This window comes from Centroberyx gerrardi, chromosome 1 (assembly GCF_048128805.1).
Source record: "Centroberyx gerrardi isolate f3 chromosome 1, fCenGer3.hap1.cur.20231027, whole genome shotgun sequence".
Classification (NCBI taxonomy): Eukaryota; Metazoa; Chordata; class Actinopteri; order Beryciformes; family Berycidae; genus Centroberyx; species Centroberyx gerrardi.
Window position 1 is genome coordinate 3061051 of NC_135997.1, and position 24354 is coordinate 3085404.

Here is a 24354-nt window from a genome sequence, read left to right on the forward strand (position 1 = left end):
GGAAGTATGTGCAATGGCGATCGACTCGGATTTTCATGAAATAATGGATCAGACTACGTTTTTTTCGACTCATGGAGCGATCGTACGGAAGCCGAGAATGGCCGTGCTTGCAATTATTTTTTTTTAATGCCGTTAAACTCCAAAATGATAGTTGCTGAAAAACAGCAATAACACAAAAGCCATTTCAGTCAATGTTCTTCTCTTTGGTATCTATTTAAAGGTGGGTGCACATCCACCTAAAGTGCTATATATGGTAAGCTGGTCGGCTTTTAAATAAACTTGGAGTCTTTTTGGTTTCTTAATGTGGCGAGTTTCAAATGGATGAAATTCAAATGAAATTGAACACAGTCTCAGTCGCTTTGTTATCTCGAGATAACGAGATAATCAACCCGTTATCACGAGAAAACTCTTATTACTTATAATGTTTATCAGAGATCAGGAGTGCCATGCCAGCATGCATAGATGGCGTCTTGACAACTGTAGCAACTGATTTAAGCTGAAAATGTCAGATCAAGGAGTACCCATTATTGATCAATCAAGGTCTAACACAGGCAGAAATTGCATTGTGTCTTCCTGTTAGAGATAACATTCAGATCAGTCCTCGTCATTTAAGGAGAAGACTAGCAGTTATGAATCCTCCCCGACAGTCATGACAGTGATCTTGAAGGCTGAAATCAGGTGTGATCAAATGAACCAGACACTCATTTTCGAGTTCTCCATAATTATCCCGTGATCTCGAGAAAACAAAAGTCGTTTTCTCGTGATAAATTATCTCGTTATCTCGAGAAATCGGCCTTTTGTTTTCTCGAGATAACAAGATAAATGAACCCGTTATCTCGAGAAAACGAGCTTTGTTATCTCGAGATAATGAAATAATGAACTCGTGATCTCGAGATAACGGCATTAAAAAAAGAATTGCAAGCACGGCCGTTCTCAGCTTCCGTAGTACCTATTATTGATCAACGCATCAGACTGTACTTCAATCAAGGTCTAACACAGGCAGAAATTGCATTGTGTCTTTCTGTTAGAGATAACATTCAGATCAGTCTTTGTTTTCTCGAGATAACGAGATAAATTAACCCGTTATCTCGAGAAAACGAGCTTTGTTATCTCGAGATCACGAAATAATGAACTCGTGATCTCGAGATAACAGCATTAAAAAAAATAATTGCAAGCATGGCTGTTCTCGGCTTCCGTACGATTGTCAGGCGTCAGAAGACTTTGATTATACTACACGAGCTTTATGGACTAATTTTATGGACATTTATTGCCCTTTTTGAAGCAGAACGTCCGGCTCCCCATTCACTTCCCATTCACTGGAAGAAGCTCCTCCAGCAGCAAGCCTGGAGAACTCCAGGTAAGTTGTATGAAGAAAAAACACTCACCCGAGTTTGTACTGGCATGAGAATGAGTAGATAATGACCGAATTTTAATTTTTGGGTGAACTATTCCTTTAACCAGATTACGACAATAGTCTGAATAAAAAAATTGTCATCTAAACAGCTGATTCCCTTAACCTGAATAAAGTCATAGTTGGAGTAAGCAGAATCACATTAAGACGTGCAGTATTCTGATTTTATTATTATATTGAAATTGATTATTGAAGGGAATTTTAGACTGTAAACACCTTAATCCAACTAGGACTCTCTATATAGAGGATTTGCGGCTTTTTGCGACACAAGCAGCGATCCAACTGCTTGAAGACGCTCACTCTGCCTTCCAGCGGTTTGGAACTTGTTTCCAGAGGAAAAAGACGACTGACGGCAGAAAAAAGAAGACCCCACATTTTTGTAGTGGTGCTGAAACTGTCACCATGCTCAGGATTTTGAGGGAACTGGATATCATGAAGTTTTCATGAAAAGTTTTTATGAAAGTCTTAAACTGTCCGTGTCTCCAGTGATTCTCCTTTGTCCTGTTAATGAGACTTTGCTCCGCAGAATGTAAACAGGAATATGAATGGAATAGCTCTATCAGCAACACATGGAAACAGCTTAATTGTAATATTGTCTTATTTAGAATAAGGCCAATAGTCGGATTATTGCTGTCCATGTAAACATAGTCTTAGTTGGATGGAGAGCTGTGGTGAGGTACCTCCAGGTGAGGGCTGAGGCAGCAGGTTTCTGTGGTTCTCCTCTCTCTCCAGGCGGGGCAGGACCGGCTGGCGGGGGTGCGGGTTGGAGGGCTGGCGAGGAGGCTTCACAGGCCAGCCGCCAGGGAGAACTAGGAGGGAGGAATCACACATATTCAGCATTCTTCATGATGGGGCGTTGAAATGTCCATTAAAAAAAGAAACACACGCAAGTTGAAATAAGGCATCTGTGATGGATTACATGGTGTCGCAACACAAAGGAAATGAAATGTTAAGGTACACTAAATTATTTGTTGCTTGGAACAAGTTTCACAAAGTATTGACTTTGGAAATGCTGAAAAAAGCTCATGATCACAGGAATGTTAAGAGCAAACAGGCATGACCCAATTTGACCCATCTGAGGGAAAATTATCTTTTGAAGGCGAATTGTAATGAGGTGTTGTTTGATTTTGATCTTAACATAGTGTATGAGGAAAATGCAGGCACACCTCAGCTCACTACACAGTACATTAACTAAGAGCAAACAGAGGAAAATCCTTATTTGGATGTATTTATCTGAATAATTAAATAGCAGATTTCTCTCAAAATGTCCTTGGAATGCAAGCAGCTCAATTTCACACCAAATGTTAGCAGTAAACATTATGTGTGATAAATGGATAAAATATAAAACCCTACAATGATCCCTTATACAATCCCAACAATGTTACTTTCCCAGTGATCTATCTGTCTTGTCTCATATGCAGCTGAGGTAAAGACAGTCCAGTATTAACTGTACAGAACCGTCCTTGCTCAAAGCTCTTAGCTTTTCTTACGCCCATCTGTTTAACATCTTATTAGACTGCAGGATCAATACAATTTTCAATCTATTAAGCCTAACCTGTGGAACCCCAAACCATCTGTTTAAGAGTATAAGCTGTTTTTCTTCATGCACATGGTAGTGATCAGAGTATGGCAGTGCTACAATCTACTCTTAGCATGCTGTTTTTATAAGCAGCAAGGAAGGTAATAAGACAAGATAAAGATACAATACAATACAATATGATACGATACGATACGATATGACTTTTGAAATTTTGAACCATCAGACCATTCAGTGTAGTTTTTTTAAACGGCAGATCGAAAATGTATCATCCATCCAAGTATTGTCAAAATCGGACTTGAGATATCATGTTTGAGTTTAAAATTACAGCGTCCCCATTAGGCCAGTCAGTGTAATTTGTACAGCTAGGTGGATTTGTGTAGCTTTGTGTCAATCAGACTTATGGGCCTTTCAAAGTTAGAAATTTTGACCTTTAATTATAGTGCCTCCATCAGGCCAATCAGCGTAATTTCTTCATACACCAGAACACAGTGACAAAATGGGTTATCACTCCAAATTTCATCAAAATGGGACCAGTGATGTCTGCGATATCATGTTTGAGTAAACAATTTTGATCTTTGATTATAGCGTTGTCTTTGAAATGCTGGAACAAAGTGCAAAGATGCATAATCTCTCTAGTTTGGTCAAAATCAGACCAGTGGTGTCTGATTTCATTGCGCAGGTGACAAAAAACATTAACATATGCAGAATACAACAATGAGGGGGAAATGTGAAACCTGAAGCAGCGTGTTTGTGAATTTACAGTAATGAACATGGTGTGCAAATGTGCCTCACATTGGCATTAAGGTCTGATTCAGGTTGGGTCTAAAATGTTTGAACATTTTCTTCTGAGTCTGGACAGCCTGGTCTGAATTTGAAGAAGAAAGCCAGTTGAACCCAGCAGGAATCCCTGCATGGCTCCCCAGTGCCAGCAGGGTAAATTACAAGGTGCTGCTGTGTGCCGCTGTACAAGATCCTTAGATAATGTTCTGCTCCAAAATGAGAGATCATGTCCAAACTCTGGGATTGGAAAGCTTACCTTGTTACCTAATAAATAATCAACACAATGTTTCTGGCCACAACAAGAGGCAGTTTCTGTTTGGCTAGGATCCACCGGCTGGGAAATATTACAAGAAAGGCTACTTCTATGTACTGGAGATTTGGAGGGTAGAAATGTCCAAAGGCCGTGAGCCTACTCCATGTGAACCGGAGTACAGGAGGGGAAGGAGAGATACATGTGTACTGTGGTCTTATCATAAGAGATAAACCAGCTGCATTCCTCAGCAGCAGCAGCCAGATGTCAAAGCAGGTCAGCCTGGAGATATTCTCTTAAATCAAACCTTTACTCGAATAATGATTATGTTGTTTTGCTGTAATCTGACCAAGCTCAGCGTACGTGAAACAAAATGCTAGTTATAAACCGGTGATTCAGTTCTTACCCCAATAAAACCTTGAAGAAGTAAAATATTCTGGAAGACATTTACTGTGCTGCCATAGACTGGGTAGTCAAAGTCTGCACACGTACAGCCAATAAAAGCCGCTCATTAAGTTCTTAATCTTTGCTTTAATGTTCTCCTTTAAGGGAAGAGTTCACCTCAAAATGAAAATTCAGTCATTATCTACTCATTCCCATTGCAGTTGAAACTCCATTACTCCATTAGTGTGACCACCAAACACACAGCCAGTTAGCCCCCGTAATTCCATCTCAGCCTTCTCCCAAACTATTTAAGTTAACAAGGAACATCTTCTTAGAGCTCCAAAAAAGCATAAAATGTCCATTAAGTTTCTCTAAATGACTTGTGCAGCATAATCCAAGTGTTTTGTAGCCAAACAAGTCCACTGTGGGTCCAAACATCCAATATTTACAATTGACAAAACCCTAGTTGCGTGGAAGACTCTGCTTGCTACTGTAGGTGACTGTTGTTAGTGGTGAGTTTTGGAACAAAGCATTTTCAGTGAGGAAAATAAAGGAAATAATGGGGTAAATATTGTACTTTTGGACACAGAGTGCAATCATTTGTCTACAAAACACTTGGATTATGCTGCATGAGCAGTTGTTCCCATTAACTTCAATAGTTTGAGAGAAGACTGAGATGGAACCACAGGGGCCAACTGGCTGTGTGTTTGGATGGAGTTGGATGGAGTTGAGTAGAGGGCGAGTAGAAAATGACTAAATACTCATGCCTCATGCCTGTATCTGTTGCGCTGTACTCTCATCTTCAGACAGATAAACTAAGGATGAATCAGCCCAGAGGCAGGTCTTACCCCAGTAGGGTCGGGTGCTAGCTGTGGGGGGGCGGGTGGTGGTAGTGGTGGTTGTGGTGGTGGGTGGAGCCCAGGGGAGGTAGCTGGCGGTGTGGTGAGGCTGACGCAGCGGACTCCTCCTGCCGTGGTAGAGGGCGTAGCGGTCCGGCGGCAGCCAGTACTCGTACTCTATCCCTGGGTTTCTGTCAGTCGCCAGCACCTGAACACAAAGACCACATGGAAACTTCTAGACTGGCCTGGAAATGACTTTGAAAATCCTGTCCGTTTTTCCACTGCCTTTACATTTTACCACATAGTGAAGCCATTTTTGATTGCAGATATGAAGTGTTGCACCTCTATTGTTTCAGCACACTCTTGGCTAAATGGTCAGTACCACTAAGATTCCATATTCTGCACTCAAATAAACATTTAGACAGTAATGTTGTTGTTTTTTGGGATCTTTCACAGCTTTAGGGACAAGTAACTGTTTCCTCTATGCGATACAAAGCCTTTTTTGGGACCTTGTTCCTGGGTGTTTCTGCCCATAAACTGTCCTAATACCCATATGGTGTCTTTACAGTCATTTATCCATTCATTTGCCATTTGCTACACACTGATGCAGAGTGGGACCTGACACACACCCATCCTGACTTTGAGCATCTGATCTCCAAGTGCACTTCTAGAAGTCTGTATCCAGATGGACTCTGCCCTGTAGTGAAGTCAGCTGGGGGGAATCAGCAACCATGATTGGTCACAGAAAAAAACTATCTCTAAACACAAAGATGCAGTAGTCCAGTAGGGCAGTGGTTCTCAACGTGGGGTCCGGGGACCACCAGGGGTCCTTGAGGTGGTTACAGGGGGTCCACAGCAAATTGATGAATTGTTGTGAACTTCACCATTATTTCATTTACAAGTTAACACAATTAGAGAATGTAGAAGAATTATTATTTTGATCATAGTTTCACTGTTATCTCTCTTCCTACAATACAGATAGTCATGGAATTCTGGGCAAAATCATATCTAACAATAAAAATATCCTCTGATTTGGGTCCAAGAGACAAAATCTCATCAAGTGGAGGTCCGTGGCTCTAATATGGATTAAATTAGGGTCCTTGATATGAAAAAGGTTGAGAATCACTGCTGTAGGGAGTCAATCGGTGAAATGAAATGAAACTCCCACTACTTTTACTTCCTGGAAAACTATCTTTAATGGTGACATCATGCTGCACCAGGAGGCCTAAATTAAAACTCCAACCAATAAAGCCATCACAGAAAGACAAAAAGCGCTCCTCCTTGGTCCCGTCACGCTAAGAAGTGTAAACCTAGCGTGACGGGACCCAGGAGGAGTTAGAGTAAGGAGAACATCAACTATCCAGGACACCATGAGACCAGATGGTGACTAAACTATAGTCAGACGGCCTGTCCTGCTCTACTGTCCTGGGGGACTCTGACCATGACATGCAGGTCCTCCTGGGTGGGACCGGGGACCTCGAAGCTCTCCCAGGTGTCTGCTGAGCGCCGGTACAGCAGCTTGGTCCCGGCGATGCTGTACTCCCCGGGAACGCTGATCTTCCAGTTACCGTTGATCACAAACTGGGAGCGACCGTTCTGCAGGGCTGAGGGAGGGAAGGGGGTAGGTAGGAAGGAAGGAAGGAAGGAGGGAAGGAAGGAATGAGAGTCTCAGTGTTACTCAGAGTTATTCAGTGTTGAGTCAAATATTTCCAACAATCAGATCTCCGTATCAGTGGGTCATGTTTGGGCAATGGCAAACTGGCAGAAGCAGAAATATGCCAGCTGACTATATATGGAAGCCGTCTGTCTTCAGCACTGGGATACGGGTGGGAGAGGGATTTTCCATGACATGAGAGGGAAATAAGTAGTTTCACCTGTCTAGCCCCAGTGGCCAGATAAAGCCTTTACGAGCGTCCCGTTCAAGATCACAGAGTGTGCCATTGCAGGGTCTGCTTTATTTTGGTCTCATAAACATGGATGAGAATAGATGCCCTTGGTTATTATGTTGCCTGGAAAACACACAGCGGGTCCAGAGAGCAGATGGGACCGCTGAGACCGCTCCTGTTTCTGGGGGAGAGGGAGTCATGGCAAGTCTAACAGGAATTATTTAAAAGGGGCAGCTATGGAGGCAATGAAGTGATTTCATCCTCAAAGGGGCTGAAACTCGTAGGCAGCAGGTGGACTGTGTGTGTGTGTGTGTGTGACAGGCTGAATCTTACCCAGATAGTTCCTGCTGTTATCGGTGACTCGGATGTGAGTGGCTCCAGCTGGTATCATGGCCACTTCATTGTATCCAAAAGGCCCTCCTGACCGACAGAAACATTCATTTAGAGCCATGGTTCACATCCTTTTTAACTCAGTATAATAATAAGAAGAAGAAGGAGGAGGGGATGCCAGCTTGTGACTTTCCAACACGAATAACTTCAATTTTCCCTTTTCAGACATTTACATCATTAGTTACTGGAAGAAGCTTCATGGAAGATTGCTCTTTAGGGAAAGCTCTCTCTAGGGATTTTCCTTTAAAGAGAGTGATTCTTAAAGACCCTTAAAGAGAGTGAGTGAACTTACAGGTCGACTTTCAAAAGAGCGTAAAGTAAATCGTGGGCGTAAACGGAAAGCTCTGCTCATTCAGATGTGCAATCTCACTACTAAACTAACTAAACTAACTAACTAACTAAATCACGCTCTTCACTCCAGTCTTGTCCAGACACTTTTCTTTTAACCTTTCTCTCAGAAAAGCCTGGTGGGCATTTATTCATTGGAAATGTTACATGTTAAGATTATGAAAAACGCTATCAAAGTATTGTCTACACCTTCCAATATGTCACTCAGAGCCACTGAGTAACTGACTGCCCTTTCCAATTGTTTTACAGAACAAAAAAGCATTCTAGGCATCATTTTAAGACCTTTTGAGAGTTTCAGTAGCTGTGAAAAGCTGTTGGTACATTGGACAACAACGGTCATTTGACCTCTTTTGACTTCTCAACCCTTTTACTGTATCATGTTGTAGAGCTATCTTCAGTCATCTTAAAAGAGAAGGCGCAGGTCTGCTGTTTGTAGTGTGTACTGTATGTTCAGGGTTAATGTCACAATCTCTCACTCTATGTTCAGACTAAATCATCTTCCTTCAATTTCCAGCAATCAGTAACTAACAGGTAATCAGTAACTCATTATCAGGATACACTGTTTTGTGTAATCTGCCAATTATGTTCTTTCGAAAATATCCTGGTTGAGCCTGGTGCTACAATCCTCCTGCATTGTTTTGAAAGTCTGCCTTTAAAAGTCATTATAAAACAATCTATAATCTCTGACTCAAGTAATGACTAACTATGATTAATGACTTACATAAACCGTTTACGAGCATAGAGAGAGACAATTTATGAATGAGCCGAAATCTCAGCCATTCATTAGAGGGCGATATTTCACTGGTGAGCCAAAACAAAAGGCTGGGGACAGCTGTATGGTTCCCCTGCTGCTCTGCAGTGAAAAGGAACCCCAGGACCAACACCATTCATCTTGACTTCTGAACAGCGGAGAACTTTGGTTGCTCCTGCTTACCCATTTCTGAGAGAAACTATGCACAAGGTTCATCTGTAGGGCTTCAGCTATCAAGACGTAACTTTTAAACTGAAGACACGTGAACGCTGCAGACGCGCTTTGCAGTTACAGCCAGATGGGGATGAGCTCGAGGCTCTCGGAGAGGCACTTCTTCCCTCCACCAGTTCTCCCTCCGTTGGGAAATACAGCTGCAGGAGAGAAAACCTCCCAAGGCTGTCGAGTCGCCCAAACAAAGCGGCCATTATCAGCCTGTTTTCTCCTTGCTCAATCTGAGCCATTATGGCCGGCGCTCCATCTGTCAGCTCTGCTCTGCCTACACACTGAGCCGACTGAAGAGGCTACTGTTACCGAGCCGAGCGCCGGGCCAAGTCGCACGCCAGAGGTGTTGGGTACTTTCTGTGTGTGTGTGTGTGTGTGTGTGTTCATGCTGCATGTGTACACGTTCCATCGAACACTGAAGTGTGTACAGAGGCGCCTGCATGTTGCTTGTATGTGCATAATACTGTATGTATTTTTTGGGGGATGTTTGCTTCTAATCACACCTGCAGTTTCTTTTCTTTTCTTTGTTTTATTTGTTGCATTTTTGTATTTGGTTCATTTAGATTCACACTGTCCAATTACGGGCAAACCAGGACTTGTACACAAAAGTCACATGACTCACAAGAAGCTCATTTATTGGACAGTTTTGACAACCTGTCATCTTGTCAGAGATTTAGTTGGCAACAAGGGAGGATCAAAACAAATCTGACTCCAGTTCCTGTAACTTTAGCAAAGCATGATGGACTTGTCTGTCTCTTCTTCTCTGGTGTTCATACCAGTTAAGAACAATATGAGCATCAGTCCAGACTTCATTTTGTTATGCTAGGCTTTCCAAGCAAGAGGAACTGCTGGCTATCAGATGTCAACATCCTTCTCCTTCTACCCATAAACCCTTGTGTTCTGGTCGTGTGTCGTTTCCTGTGGTTGGTTTGGATTACGTTCTCTCTCCTAACAAACTGGAAGAGGAGCGACACAGACATATTTCTTACCTGCCCAAGCGAACCAAACTAAGAGACTAAACGCTCCACAGTTCGCTTGAACCGCTCCAAACATGCTCGGTGTGAACGTGCCCTAAACCAGCGTCCGTCCTGCAAGAACCACTTAGCTAGAGAATGTTTGGGTGGCGCGGAGCCAGAGTGTCGCTCGGTGGCTTGAAGAACACTCTGTACTTCTGCCTCCACCTTCCCTCCACATCACGCCCTCCAACTGAAAACATAATGACCGCAATTGTGGAGGACCTGTTGTTAGCTGAATTTCTTCCTGGAAGGCAGCCAGTGCTTTTGTTAGGTACAACTGTTACCATGGTTAATGCTCACTTTATCGGAGCACAATAACCTTTTAACTAAACATGAATGACTAATAACGCTTGGGAAGGAAAACGCAATTGGAATGGAATTGTCCACAGATTGTGTCGGTCTGAAACTGATAGAACGCAATTGATTCCTCATGGAGACAATATGATGAAGTGTGTGTGTGCGAGTGTGCGTGTGTGTTAGTGTGTGTGTGGGAGGGAGAGGGGGGGAGGGGGGGTGCAACATGTCACTGTCCTACCTGCTTCCTGACTGTTGCTCTGGTACACGCTCTTATGATGCATGCAGGTGGTGTTTTGTCCTCCACACACCATGCAGGCATCCTCCTGCTGTTGTGAACCCAGGATCAAGTCACAGCCAGGCTTCTGTATGACACACACGCACACACACACACACACACACACACACACACACGATTGTTTAGGAAATAACAGTTTGATCCGGTTGGATGTCTGTGTTGGAACTTGTTTCTCTGTCAGTGTTGAGAAGCAGCACTCCCACTGAGAGTCCCTGCCACTTCTAACCTTTCTCTTGGTTTTGTTTGTCTCTCCTTGTCATTTTCTCTTTCTCACATACATTTACTTCAGAATAAACGGTGGCTTTTAAGGCCTAAAGAGATGAGGATGGGCAGGAGAGCCGTCTGTTTAGACGTTAAAATGCCGACACGAAGGGCAGAGAGCTGAGATGAGCTGAGAGGTTTATGGTGTGTGGAGTCTCTTGTTGCTCGCTCCGCTCCAGATAGATTACAGTGCCTGCCTTCTCCTCCTGCTCTCACCTCCCGCACTGCAGAGCAAACCAATCAAGGGGGAGGTTCCCGGGCAAGAGAGCAACAATCTGGGGAACCTATAATCACCCCCCCACCCCCCACCCCCATCCCTCCACTCCCACCCCCAGACCCTTAAAAACACAAAAACACTCTAAGCATCTGTGTGTGCACAACAGGATATGAATCCTCAGTGACAAGGTAGCAGAGTGCACGAGGGCCCCACTGAGGGAGTCTCACTGGCCTGCAAAAATACAGAAAACACACCAGCACACAGGCGAAATCAACCAGTGTTAACTTAACTCAGAGTATAAAAATATTCTATTCGAGAAATTCTATCAGTCTAGACCCATTAGAGTTAATTTAACACTTTTATATGGTATTGAACAGCCGCCACAGTCATATCAGCTCTATGAACAAATCCAAATAACTGTCATTGAAAAATCAACACTTATTAAGACTGGAAAATCTGCTGTGCATGCACACAAACATCTACAGTCCTGAGCTTGTATGCATGCACTCGCACACACACATTTACACACACACACACACACACACAAGCTGTATCCAAACCAGCCATGTGTGTCGTGGTCTGATCTCAATTTGTGTCCTGCAGTCCTGCAGACCAGCTGCAAGCCGCATCTGCTTCCTGTTCCAGGCGCTGCGCTGCTCTGACCTCGGCCAGCTCAAGTCCACGGCTGAGCTCACGCCCCCATAAATCCACTTATTTACACCGCACGCCACACGTTAGCATGCACACCCACACGTACGGAGCATACGCAAACATACAGACCTATTAATCCTTTGTCACCGGTGTAAAAATAACTGTGCCTATGTATACCTTCACGCTGCAGGGGTTTATTCTGCATTTGATGGAGGAATATGCAGTGCAAAAACCTCCAACCCAAGGGACACAAATTCACTTCCAATCGTCCCCATCTGCTCAAGGGACGGGAGAAAAAAACTGACACAGAGAGAGAGAGAGAGAGAGAGAGAGAGACAGAGAGACTTTTGGTGTTCTTTAATAAAACATCTCACTTAAAAAACACCTGAAAACCAGCCACAGTATCCTAAAACCCTGCGCACTCAACCAACACTCTCGCTCCCTAAAAACCAACCCAGTCACTCACTCACACACAGTGAGACAGAGAGAGAGAGAGAGAGAGAGAGAGAGAGAGGGAGAGAGAGAGAGAGACAGAGAGAGGGGTGAGCAGGGGACAGAGGATGGATGGAGCGGCTCTGGACTCTGTGCTGGACGGAGAGCTGTAATAGCAGCTGAAGGCTCCAGTCCACACTGATGAGTGCACTCTGGTCCTAACGCACAGCATGGAGTTCACTTCTCCTGAGAGCACCGGTCAGACTGGTCAACATCACTTATACCAGAAAGAAGAGGGAGAAGAGGGAGAAAAGGGAGAGAGAGAAAGAGAGAGAGAGAGGGAGACCTGGCATTCTGGCATTTCTTTGAAAACTTCAGTTCGTGCCAGCCTCATTTTTAAAACTACTTCAAATTGCAAAGCAGTCAAATCACTTTCTGAATGTCCAGAGAGACGAGCAAGCGTTAGAGTTCCAGTGATCGGAAGGCCAATACGGATATTTGACCATTTTCATGCCAAAATCTTACAAATATTCAGTGGTTCCCTCAGATTTTTATTCTTGTCAGGGTGGAAAAGCCTCTGAAACAGCATTTAGAGCATCATGGGACACTAAAACTCTCCACTGAAACCCAGACTAATGAAATTATTTTAGCGTCAGCAGCTCTTTAAGGCAGAGTGACCCACCACACCTATTCAATGGTAGAGAAAATCTGGGGAACATTACTGCCTTTTAAAGAATCAATTTACAAAAAACATTACGGAACAATTAAACGAATAAATAAAATGTGCAAAGAAAATAACATTTCATTGCAGGCTTTTCTGACTGTTTTTCTATAGCTGTGGTCAGAGAGGAACCTCCATTATATCCAATATCTGATATTTAATAAAAGGTCAATATCAGCAACCTGAGCATGCACACACACACACACACGCACACACGCGTCACTCACCAGGCAGCGTCCGTTGACACACACCTCCCCGGGCTCCTTGCCGCAGGCCGTGCCGTCCAGCACCCGGCCAAAGTTGTAGTAGAAGTTGTGACCCAGGGCCAGACAGCTGAGCTCACAGGGGCTGGAGCCTGGAGGGGAGACCGGCCGTCAGTGGCTCGTTAGGTTATTATGGGAAAACAGTGGAGGCAGAGGGACAGGGCAGAGAAACAGGCCGGGGTGAAAGGGGACCTGAGGGGAGAGGAAGAAGTGGAGGGGGGAGTGGGGAGGGGGGGGGGAGCAGATGTCGCGGGGAAAACTCATAACAGGAGGGATTAAACACACGAGTGGCATGACAGCATGGAAATTTTGCCACATGAGCGCTACCAACACAATAACTGGAGTTATACAGAGAGGTGGGGCCAAGCGGAAAAAAAAACACACTCATCCCCAGATGGTATTTTCCTATTCTGTGCATGCGGTTACAGATCATCTGTGGACCAAAAGCAATTCAGAAGTTTGTTAGCCCATCATGTCATGGTGTTGTTTCAGGCATGCAGAAAGATCAGTGGCACTGCTAGGGAGTTAGCTGCAAGTACCTGAATGTGTGTCTGTAACGCTGTTGTCGAGTGAAAACCTTGTATCTCCAACTTTTCAGGTAGAAAAACAGCCTTGTTTATAGCTTGACCACTACGCATTTTTGAGCTTTTCTAATTGGTTTCATAAACCTGAGGGTTGTAAAGTTTTCTGAACCCACAGAGGAGCAGGCAATCCTTCAACTGAAGAAAATCACCAAATATGGAGTAACAAGGTTTTCACCTGACAGAGTGACAATATACCAATGCTCAGGAAGGGTGAGTAGTTTTGGTGTGTGTGTGTGTGTGTGTGTGGGTGGGAGAGGGGGTGGGTATAAGTTTCTCCAACCTCCATGGAAGGTGGTCCATCTGTAGGCATTTCCAGCCACCAGCGGTCTGTCGTTAAAGGCAGCACACTGCATCTCTCTGAAATCCTCTGAGCCGGGGGCGCACTCCTGCATACACACACACACACACACACACACACACACACAGACAAACACACACACACACACACACACTGGTTACTACCCATAAAGTGCAACAGAGGGAGAAGCCGGGGATTTGTGTCCATTCACTAAGAGAAATGAGCCAAACACACACAAACGGGCGACCGTACAAACCCGCACATGCTCACACATCCGAGCCAGCCTGGCTTGCTTCAACACGCCGCAACCCATTTGTGTGTTTTTCCTTTAATCAATATGGGCCACAGTGACTGGCTGTCCAAACACACCCACACACACCCCGACATGTCTGAGACTCCGCTGACCTCAGAATACACGGCTAATACAATGACAGTCTGATAGCTGGCTGCAGCAGAACGACATGAGCGGAGACGCAGGTTAATATGTCAGAGAAATTCCTGATCACACCCTGAACGCCCTCGGCCCTGAACACACCTGTCTTACCAACGTCTAGAGTCACCCTCAGTCATTGTTCTAAAATGTTTGCATTGAAAGTCAATCTCTCATACAGTGGGACTGATGTAAGGGAAAACCTTGAGGCTGTACTGACCTTGGTGTTGCAGATCTTGTACTGTCTGGGATCTCCTGCACACGGCCCACCGACCGGGTTCCTGCAACACAGAACGGGCTTTTACTGGACTCAGTGAGGTGTAAACAACAGGAGAAAGTATTCATACTCAACCATGAACTATGTACATATGATGCAAGTAGAACCCAAGCTCATCGAGGACATATATTCAATCTTTTTATTTACGCCATTTTCCTGTAATAATGAGTTAATTTTCTTTGTTTTCTTGAGATATTGAGTTATTATCATGTCATTATCTTGAGATAACATGTTTTGTTTTCCCAAGATAATGACATAATTTTCTCAATATCTCGAGATAACAAAGTAATGGTCATTGGGTAATTATCTCGTTATCTGGAGAAAACAAAACTTTGTTTTCCCAAGATGATTAATGAATTCATATTGTTCGTTGAGATTTCCAACTGCGCTGCATCACATGATGCCATGTTGACTGACTGAAGACGCCCTGAACACTAACAGGTTGCCGACTACAACATTTGGGTTTTGACTAATATGCTTTCCTTTAGGATAGTTAGTTAGTTCCAAGCAAAAATCTTATCTCATTATCTTGAGAAAACAATTTTTGTTATCCTGACATAATGAGAAAATTATCTCGAGATCTTGGGATAACAAAAAATGTTTTCCAGACATAATGAGATAAAACAAAATGTGTTATCTCAAGATAATGATAAAAATAACTCAGTATCTCAAGAAAATAAAGAAAATGGTATAAATATACTGATGTCCTCAATGGGTTTCTGTAGCATCACCTCTGCTCCAGAGCAGGACCTGGCTGTTCCTTACCTGGTGATGCAGGTGCGTGTGCGTACTGAGGCTCCGCCCCCACAGGTGCGTGAGCAGGCGGACCAGCCGCTCCAGGTGGCCCACTCGTTCCTGAAGTGCAGCTGCCTCCGGGCGCGAGCCGGACGCCCCGGCGAGGCCCCGCCCACAGGACCCCACGCCGAAACCCAGGAAGACTGAGACGCAGCGGGACAGAGAGAGGAGTCAAGTGATAAATTAAGCCAACTTGATCTGTTACTTTAAACACGAAGAGAACAGAACAAGATACAATCTAAACAGACAAAAAAAGCCAGGCACATCGCAAGCACCAAAGAGCAAAAGTAGTAGTAATTTAACATGTTAGTTTTGCGATTCTTGTGATCTGGTAGTTACTTTTTAAAATTAGAATGTCGTTACTTACATTTTTCTGTCGTATTGTTTCATTTTTCTTAGTGCAAATTTAAGAAAAGTAGAAAAAAGTCTTTGAAAACATGCAATCTCAGTCTGCTTGATTTAAATGAGATTGTCTTACTGTTTTAAACAGAGCAGAAGTCCTGCGTTGCATTTTAAAACAGTGATGGACAACAGAGAACACACCTGGCAGCATAAGCCATGTTGCTGCTTGTTTTAGAAGAGGATAACAGAAAAGTACTAGTTACTTGTAGTAAAGAGTAACTTTGTAATGTAACTAGTTACTTTTTAAGGTAAGTGATGAAGCAATATAACCTAATTACTTAAGTTACTTAACCCTACACAAGGTCAATTTCCCTTTAGTCAGTTTCATGAGGGGATTTACACATACTTGTACTTAAAACAGTCCAAAAGGAACGGATTCCTTCAGTGAGGGAACCAGCCATTTATTCTACATTGTTCTATACAGTCAGAGTTTTAGTTAGAATTTTAGTTGCTGTTAAAATTGATTAATGCCACCAAGAAGTGACGTCTGCAGGGAAACACGACTGTCCTGCTCTCCAGTCAGTCTGCAGCAGCATCACTCCACACTGCTGTCCTGCAGAGCCCAGGCTGTTAGGCAGCAACTGGCCACTGTCAGCAGCTCACAATCCCTGTGTGTGTGTGTGTGTGTGTGTGTGTGTGTGTGTGTGCGTGCGTGCGTGCGTGCGTGCTTGCAGAATTGGTTAGTACTAAAATACCTCTAAAGGCTTTATATTTTCTAAATTTAAAAAAAAGGTAATGTAACTGTATTCTATTACATTACCTGAAAAATAACAATGTATTCTGATTACAGATACTTGTGAAAAATTAGAGGATTACTTCTGGAAATACTTAAGAAGTGGAAGCGAGAAACTCAGAAGGCTGTTTGGCAGCTGTCTTCATAAAATGTGGCACAGAAGAAAATTTGTATTTGTGTGCAGTCCTTTTAATACATTTCCTGAACTTTGCAATTTTTTAATAATTTGTAACTTTTTCTTTTCTGTACCTTTATACTTCAAATATGCAAAAGTAAATCTGAAAGTAGGTGACAGTAATCAGAATACATTACTGAGTTTGGGTGATTCCTTGGATTACGCTACTGATTGCAATTTTGATGAAGTAACTGTAATGGAATATGTTTTTTAAGTAACCCATTCAACCCTGTGTGTGTGTGTGTGTGTCTGTGTGTGTGTGTGTGTGTGTGTGTGTGTGTGTGTCTGTGTGTGTGTGTGTGTGTGTGTGTGTGTACATGAGAGAGCAAATTAAGGAATACAGTATTGGCGGAGCAGTGGTGTCGTTTGTGACGCTGCAGATGTGTTTATGTGGGAGGGGAGTTATGTGCGATGCCTAACTAGACCGTATGATATTTATAGCCAGGAATACAACAGGCGCTCGCAGTTAAATCTATTTCCAGAGTAGCTGGTATGAAAACAGACAGCCTTGCGAGCCTGGTGGCTCAGGATCAACACAGCCAAACAATAAAAGTGATTAGAGAAATCTCAACGCCGCTTCTCAAACACATTCCAGAGTTTTTGCCCCGGAGGAGGATTGAAACTGGCAGCGTTCCCACAGGTCGCTCACACAGGAGCCGGCTCACACACACTTTTAACTCTTCACACTCACACATCACTTGAGGTGAGTTGGTTAAGGAAATCTTTAATGTCTCACAGAGAGAGAAATGCTGTGCAGTCAGGCATAAACACTCGAAAAGGCAAAGCACACATAAGCACTATACAAAACGGAACAGGAGGCACTTGAGCTGCCCAATGTCCCGCCATTTTCCCTCATTTATATGCAAATTTATGCAGCAAGGTGCTCCAGACAGACAGACAAACAGAAATCAACATTAAACTTTTCCTGACTGTGTAGAAATCATTGCACTGGATCTTTAAATGTCAACTTTTACGGAGCAAAGAAAAACAGCCTTGCCACCCTGCAGTTCTGAGTTTATCTAATTCTCAACCCATAGAAGAGCATGTCCTGCAACTGAAATTAAAACATGAAGATTGCCAAGTAGTTACAAGTTACAAGGTTTTCACATGATAACTCAGTTTGATTTTTCCTCAGTTTGAGGACTACTATCCAGATCTGAAATCTCAAAATATACTGTATGTATATTTGCACAGTTGACATTTATCTTGTGCTTCTCTTACTGCAGCTCAGCAAGCTGAATAAAGCCTGAGACTGAGAGAGGCTCTCTGACTTTGTGACTGATTGGTCAGACATGCACACATGCAAACACACGTGCACGCACACACACACACACACGCACACACATTTACACACACACACACACACACACACACGCACACACATTTACACACACACACACACACACACAGCTGAGAGTGGCCTGTACCACGGCTCTCCATCATTTTCCATGGCAGGGTCACCTGAGGTTGCCCTCATTAGTGCTACCGCCGGTCAAATTAGCGTTGATAACAGTTGGAGATGGGGAGGGCCGGCATTCTACATTAATGAAAACGACCTCTCACCTTTACAATACCCCCCTCCCCTTCACCTTCCCCCCAATCCCCCCATTCAGGGAAAAATTCTCTTCTTTTGAATCTAGAATTGTGTCCAGTGAGAGACAGAGAAACAGACAGAGAGCAGTGCGGACTCTTTCTCACAGAGCGAAGGTAAAGGTAATGAGTCTGAACTGGACTGAGCTGCCACACAGCATCTTCCCTGAACCATCCGACAGCTAGATGAACAAATTCCTGGAGTGTAATGTCTCTGTCTGGGAGTCACAGGGCTGATGGGTGATGGGTGACAGAGGAGGCTTAACTCTGCAGCCTCAGACCCTGAAGGCACCGCAGGGACGACTGACTGACTGGTGGAGAGAGTGGCCGCGTTTACATGCACATCAAAAATGTGATTATAATGTGATTGAACAAACACTGTACACTGATTATATTAAAGGAAAAATCCAAACTAAAACACTAACCCTAAAACACCCTAACCCACTGGACCAAAATGGCGGCGGCAGGAGTCAACACTTTTTGGAATTTGGAAGAGACAGAGTTTATGTTACAGGTGTTAGAAGACATGGATATCATGCGTTTTTAGACGGGTGTAAGCGTAAATGTAATGGTGACAGTGTCAGAAAACCGGTAGATTTGTCAAACCCATCAAACACACACACACACTCCCTCCCTTCAACCTCCTTCATGGAATTTAACTAATCTTTTTAGCAATAAAACCTCAGATTCCCACAGTTGTCTCTGGATAATCAAAATAAGTACTTCACTCATGTAAAGGGGATTATTATAGGGAGTTGTCAAGTTATGAATCATGTAAACAGCTTAATTGGACTGCTGGCTTTCTTGCAGTATTGGAAATAGTTACATTAATGTGCGTATGAAAACATAGCCAGTGGGGAAGAGAGACGAAGAGACAGAGGGAGGGAGGGAGGGAGGGAGGGAGGGAGGGAGGGAGTGACGGTGTGAACAACAGGTAAATCCACCTGAGCGTCTGCTGGCTGCATGTGACCCGAGTCTGTGAGCCGTGACCTCTGGGAGGGCAGACAGTCTGAGAGGAGGGTGAGTGATGAAGTGATGAAGGGGTGGGGGAGCAGGTGGAGGGGTGGGGTGGGGCTGGGGGGGGGGGGGGTTATGTGCAAAATCTTAAGTGAAAAAAGGTGGAATTAAAAAGGAAAGTTGCAGCCAGACTAATAAAAACCAATGTGTTTGGCGTATGTGTGTAAACTCTGTATTGTGTAAAATTTGCTTTCAGGATGGCATTATTTTATGTTTTATTTTCTTTTTTTGTTTGAATGACACCAGTCTAATACTGACTTACTTTAATGTATAATAGCAATTCAAATCAGAACAATATGCAGTATATTAGCTGCTTTTTCCTCAAATAAAAGCTTGAAAAAGTTGAGCAAATTGGTTTTAGGTGGGTTTACCCTTCACGTGTGTGTTTGTGTGTGTGTGTCTGATGTGAAAGAGAGGGCTGGGGGTATTTCAGTGTCTGGTTATTCCAGCCAGTTTTGGGGGGGGGGGGGGGGGCTGACAACAAGACAAACAGTGCTGAAAGATGGACGCTGTGCTTGGAGGAGAAAAGGTGCTGCAGCATGGAGAGACGCGGAGCGGCCGGCTGCCTGCAGGAACGCTGCCATTTCCAAGGCAAAATACCGTTAGAAGACAAACACTCTGCAAAAACAATCCAATCAGCACGCTCCCAGACCCCGGCGGCCTGCAGTCCGCTCACATCTGATGCTGCTCAAAGGCCTTTGATTGGTTTATTATCTAAATGAGCTGGATTTTCCTCTTTGCAACCCGAGAGCGGGGATTTTCTCTGCACAGATTAGCTGAACCACAACATTTAACTCTGTCAAATGTAAGAAAGAGAAGAAGTGAAGGTGGGAAAAGTGGGGAGGGTTGGAGGGAAAAGGCCTTGGGCGCTGACAGGTTTGGGCTAAAGGATCCTCAAACTTTAAAGTCCCATCTGTAAGTGCAGCACGGTGCCTCTTGTTGAAACAACGTCGCCCTCAGCCTGCTACTTTGGTTATTTGCTTTTAACATAAAGGCTCGGATTATGTGACCAGTTAAAGATTGGCCACATATGAGTCAGACTCCTCAAAAATTCTTAATATAGGAAATCAAATTTACCCCTATTTCTATACATGCTGTATACGATCAAAGATGTTTAATTCAGACATTGCTGAAATTTGATTTTGTTTGAGGGGTTAAATTTAATATTCAAAAATCCATCCTTTTTCCCAAGCGATTCCAGACTAACCACAGTAAACTCATCACAACTGGACTCGGTCCTGATTGGCTCCTTCACTAAAGAATTAATGAAATCCTTCCAATCAGTTTGTAGCATTTGAACTGACAAAGCTTGCAAGCCTTACCAGGTTTGCCTCGTTAATTAATTAGAGGAGCTTCTGCTGTCAGCCAATCAGGGTCCAGTATTATAAATAAATACCCTTTTAACCAAAACTACTATTTATTTCAAAACATCATGAAAACAGAGCCATAGTGTATTTGAAAACCAAGTAATGAAACTGAATAACATGAGACCTTTAAAAATACAGCTGAAAATACATAGAGAAATGAATTCTGGAAACACTGTGTGAACAGCCTCCAAACCCCCTATAAACCGTTATCACTAACTTTAAAATCTGAGCCCCCTAGACCCCACCCCCACCCCCCGTCCCGGGCCATGCAGTGACTTGTGTTGATGCGAGCGGGCCGGACTTACGCTCTGCGGGGAAGACAGGCAGACAGGAGAGAGCAGCAGCAACACAAAGGTCAGGGCCTGGCACAGAGTCAGCTTCCTGGAGACACGGAGAGAAACAAACACTGCCGGTCGGTGACATCACCCTCGCCGTTTTACACACATTACACACACGGGCATGCACAGAACGCCGACACGCGTGGAAGTAAAAGGTTGTTTCCGGCTCTGCGAGAGGTGAAACGAGGAAAGAGAAAGAGAGAGAGAGAGAGTATAGGGAGGAGAGGGGAGAGGAAACAGAGAGACAGAAACAGACGCGGGGCTGACACTTCAAACAGCAGCCCCGGCGCTCAGGTCTTTAGGTCACTGATAATATCCACAAATAAGCTGCCATGCTACTGCGAACCCCTGCAGGCAGGAGCCAAGGTCAGGAATGCCCCCCCATCCGCCCAGTATCATTAATTCCCCCCCCCCCCCCCCCCCCCCCCCCCAACAGCGCCTTATTAACTCCCACACAGCCTGAGAGGGAGGGACCGCCTGCCTGGACTCACCCCCCCACATACTACACACACACACACACACACACACACAAGCCAATTCTTAATCACCACTACATGAAAGGCCGTTAGAAACCCTGTAGGACCGTTTCTAAAGTAGCAACAGCAATATCAGATACTATTTTTATTTGGGTAACTTTTACTGTAAGATTATAATGTATTGAGTTTTTGTTTTGTGTAAACCTTACAGTATCATGCTGCTATGAAACTATTCACTGTATACTGTACATTAGTTATATGTAGACATTTTGAGTGAATTGTGTATGTTGTTGCAGCATTACTGTATTTGTTCCAATTCAGGGAATACAGTTAAAGATGAACAACAGAGTTTTCAATCTTTTACTTCTTCCTACTCCTTTTCGAATATTGTAATGTAATTGTAATATTGGCTACTTTATTTGTTTGTCAAGAATCTACCGTATGTTTCAGTTTTGTTGTTGTTTCTTTTTTGCCTATTTAATGGATTTTCTTGTTTTGTTTCTTATTTCTTATTTATTTTTTTGTTGTTGATACATGTTCGAAATAAACACATGTAACATAATCTCAATAACCGTGTCGGCAGAAGAAAGATACACAACTGAGTTTAGGAGAGCAAAGAAACGAAAACCTGATGTTATAAAGAAAACTCCTGGATTAAAGGACACACTGTATGAATACTGAAGAAGCTTTTGATCGGTGGAGAAAACTTAGAAAAAGTTAGACAAAACATTTTGTACCGATGCGGATGTAGCATTCTTCTTACTCGACTGGTAAGTTAGCTTGCTAGCTAGTCTTGTTACTTGTGTTACAATCCTATACTGAGTTCGAAATGCTAGTAAATGATGTACCGATGGGTGAAGTAGCAACTTAAGCCGTCAATCACATGAAGGGGCGGAGCTTCCTCTCCAAGCCGCTGCACTGAGATCAGGATGTAAACATTGCAGCTTTGTAGACATTAAAACTGAAGACTTTCCGACCGTCTTTGAAGGTAATAAATTTGTTCTCCATAGTTACTGGGGTGTAACAACATCAACTCTCTGTCTGTACGAATGAAATTATGAATGTAAACAAATCCACGGTGTTTATATGGAAAACTCTGCTGTTCATCTTTAATGTCAGTAGTCACCAAAATACCTCGTGGTTTGGTGTCTTTAGGAAGGCTGAAGCAGATCAGAGAATGTACATTAAATTGATGCTATGAGGTAAAATCACTGAATGTGTTTCATCTTTTTGTATTTTGGACACATGCAGTCTGCCTTTTGAATTTTGCCTTTACAATATTTATCACAGAAAATGCTTTGTGTACTCTCAGTGCCATTTGAAAAATCTTAATATTAGGAATATTGCATATGCTGTTTTGATGAGAATTATTTCTTGTTTGACAGGCTGATTTGATAAGAGCCATTTTATTTTAAAACGCAGCAAGGAATAAAATTCAACAAGGAACAAATCCGATGTTCTGATGCTAGGATAAACCTTTTTGCAGATGTACTGCCTCATTTGACAACATTGTTTTTATTTTGCATGCTGCGTGTGATTTTAAGGGCAAAATTAAGAGTGTTGTGAAAACTAAACAATCCTAAAAATCTATAATACCAAGATTGTGAGTCACTGCTGAGGTTCTACCAGAGAAGACAGCCGCTCAGCCCGGTGTGGGACGGGCAGGAGGAGTGTTTAAAGGTCGTGGTGTTTGCTCAGCCAGCTCCCATCCTCTCCGCTGTCCTGACTCACCTCCGAGAAAACACGATGAGGCAACACACCGAACGTACTCTCGGTCTTTCTCTCCCCCTGACTCATCAAAGGACAAGTGTGTTTTCTCAGAAGTGCCAGTGAATTCTTGGAAAGCCCCTCTCTTTAATTGCTTCCTGGCACTGCTCAGCTGACAGCCACACTGCATGTCACACACACTGCAGGGCAGAGCAGCAGATGTGCACACGGAGTGGTCCGTTTTGTGATCGGACACGCCGTTTTCGTTCGCGCTCCCTGGAGAAAAAGATGTGAGGAAGAGGTTATATTTGGAAAGTGAAGTCAACTCTCCCATACCTAATCTTCTTAATCTTCTCTATTTCTTGCCTCTCCCTCCTCTGTCTTTCTCCCACATCAACTCCCACCCTCCTTGTCATCTGCTATCTCTCTCAGCCCGTCGTCTCTCTCTCTTATCTCTCCTCAGACCATAAACACAGAGCCGGTCCAAAGCACTTGGAGTTGGGTTTTGGCTCGGTCCCAGGTCAGTAGTTGCCCTGTCCAATTAAACGATACACATCTCCCTCACACTCGGCTGAGCAGCCCTTCCCCTCCGAGCCTGCGCTCCTGTCCTGGCCTTACATGGGGGAATTCACATCAGTCGCTTTCAGAAGCTCCAAAGAAGGTCGTGTTGACCGAAAGCGATAATGAGTAGAAACATCAGACTGATCTGAGAAGCCTTCTAGTTTTCACTGGCTTCATTTTAGTTCCAGCATTTTAGCTGCATGTCTGTTAGACATACTACAGAAGATAATATTGTTTTACATTACAAATACTCATGCTGTTATATTTTTCGTTTTGGGCTTCATTAACACATGGATCAGACTACTTTTTTTTTACCTGTTTTGCTAAAAAGCGAGTGCACTCTACATTCTTAAGAGGAAAACTCTGCCATGCAATAAAGAACAGCAGTAATTGTTCGTTGTGTGTTTTCAACATCAGTGGTAATGAGCGGGGTTTAGATTTCATATCAGCAGAAATGATACCCATGAATGCTGCTGAACAATGTATAATCAACTCGTGTGCCAGCAATACTTTAGTTGGGACAGGAGATGAAAGATGAAGCAATTTTTCTCAGTTTCACTACTCATGCAGTCACTGTTCTTTGGCCTTGCTGGCGGAACAGGAGACATGAAAGCAGAGCATGGCTGGTCATTGGCTGGTCGGCCCCCTAA

At 43.6% G+C, this 24354-nt stretch overlaps 1 protein-coding gene across 1 annotated transcript in view; it reads right to left on the reverse strand.

The window, feature by feature from the left end:
- Nucleotides 1–24354, reverse strand: part of adamtsl5 (ADAMTS like 5) — a 33715-nt gene that overhangs the window by 3271 nt on the left and 6090 nt on the right. Inside the window, exons 3-12 of the mRNA XM_071921111.2 lie at nucleotides 20928–21003; nucleotides 15309–15481; nucleotides 14487–14547; nucleotides 13819–13924; nucleotides 12919–13046; nucleotides 10353–10476; nucleotides 7424–7510; nucleotides 6645–6808; nucleotides 5214–5412; nucleotides 2092–2220 (exon numbers count right to left, since the gene is read on the reverse strand). Coding sequence (XP_071777212.1) covers nucleotides 2092–2220; nucleotides 5214–5412; nucleotides 6645–6808; nucleotides 7424–7510; nucleotides 10353–10476; nucleotides 12919–13046; nucleotides 13819–13924; nucleotides 14487–14547; nucleotides 15309–15481; nucleotides 20928–21003 — 1247 coding nt within the window. The remainder of the gene's footprint in view (nucleotides 1–2091; nucleotides 2221–5213; nucleotides 5413–6644; nucleotides 6809–7423; nucleotides 7511–10352; nucleotides 10477–12918; nucleotides 13047–13818; nucleotides 13925–14486; nucleotides 14548–15308; nucleotides 15482–20927; nucleotides 21004–24354) is intronic.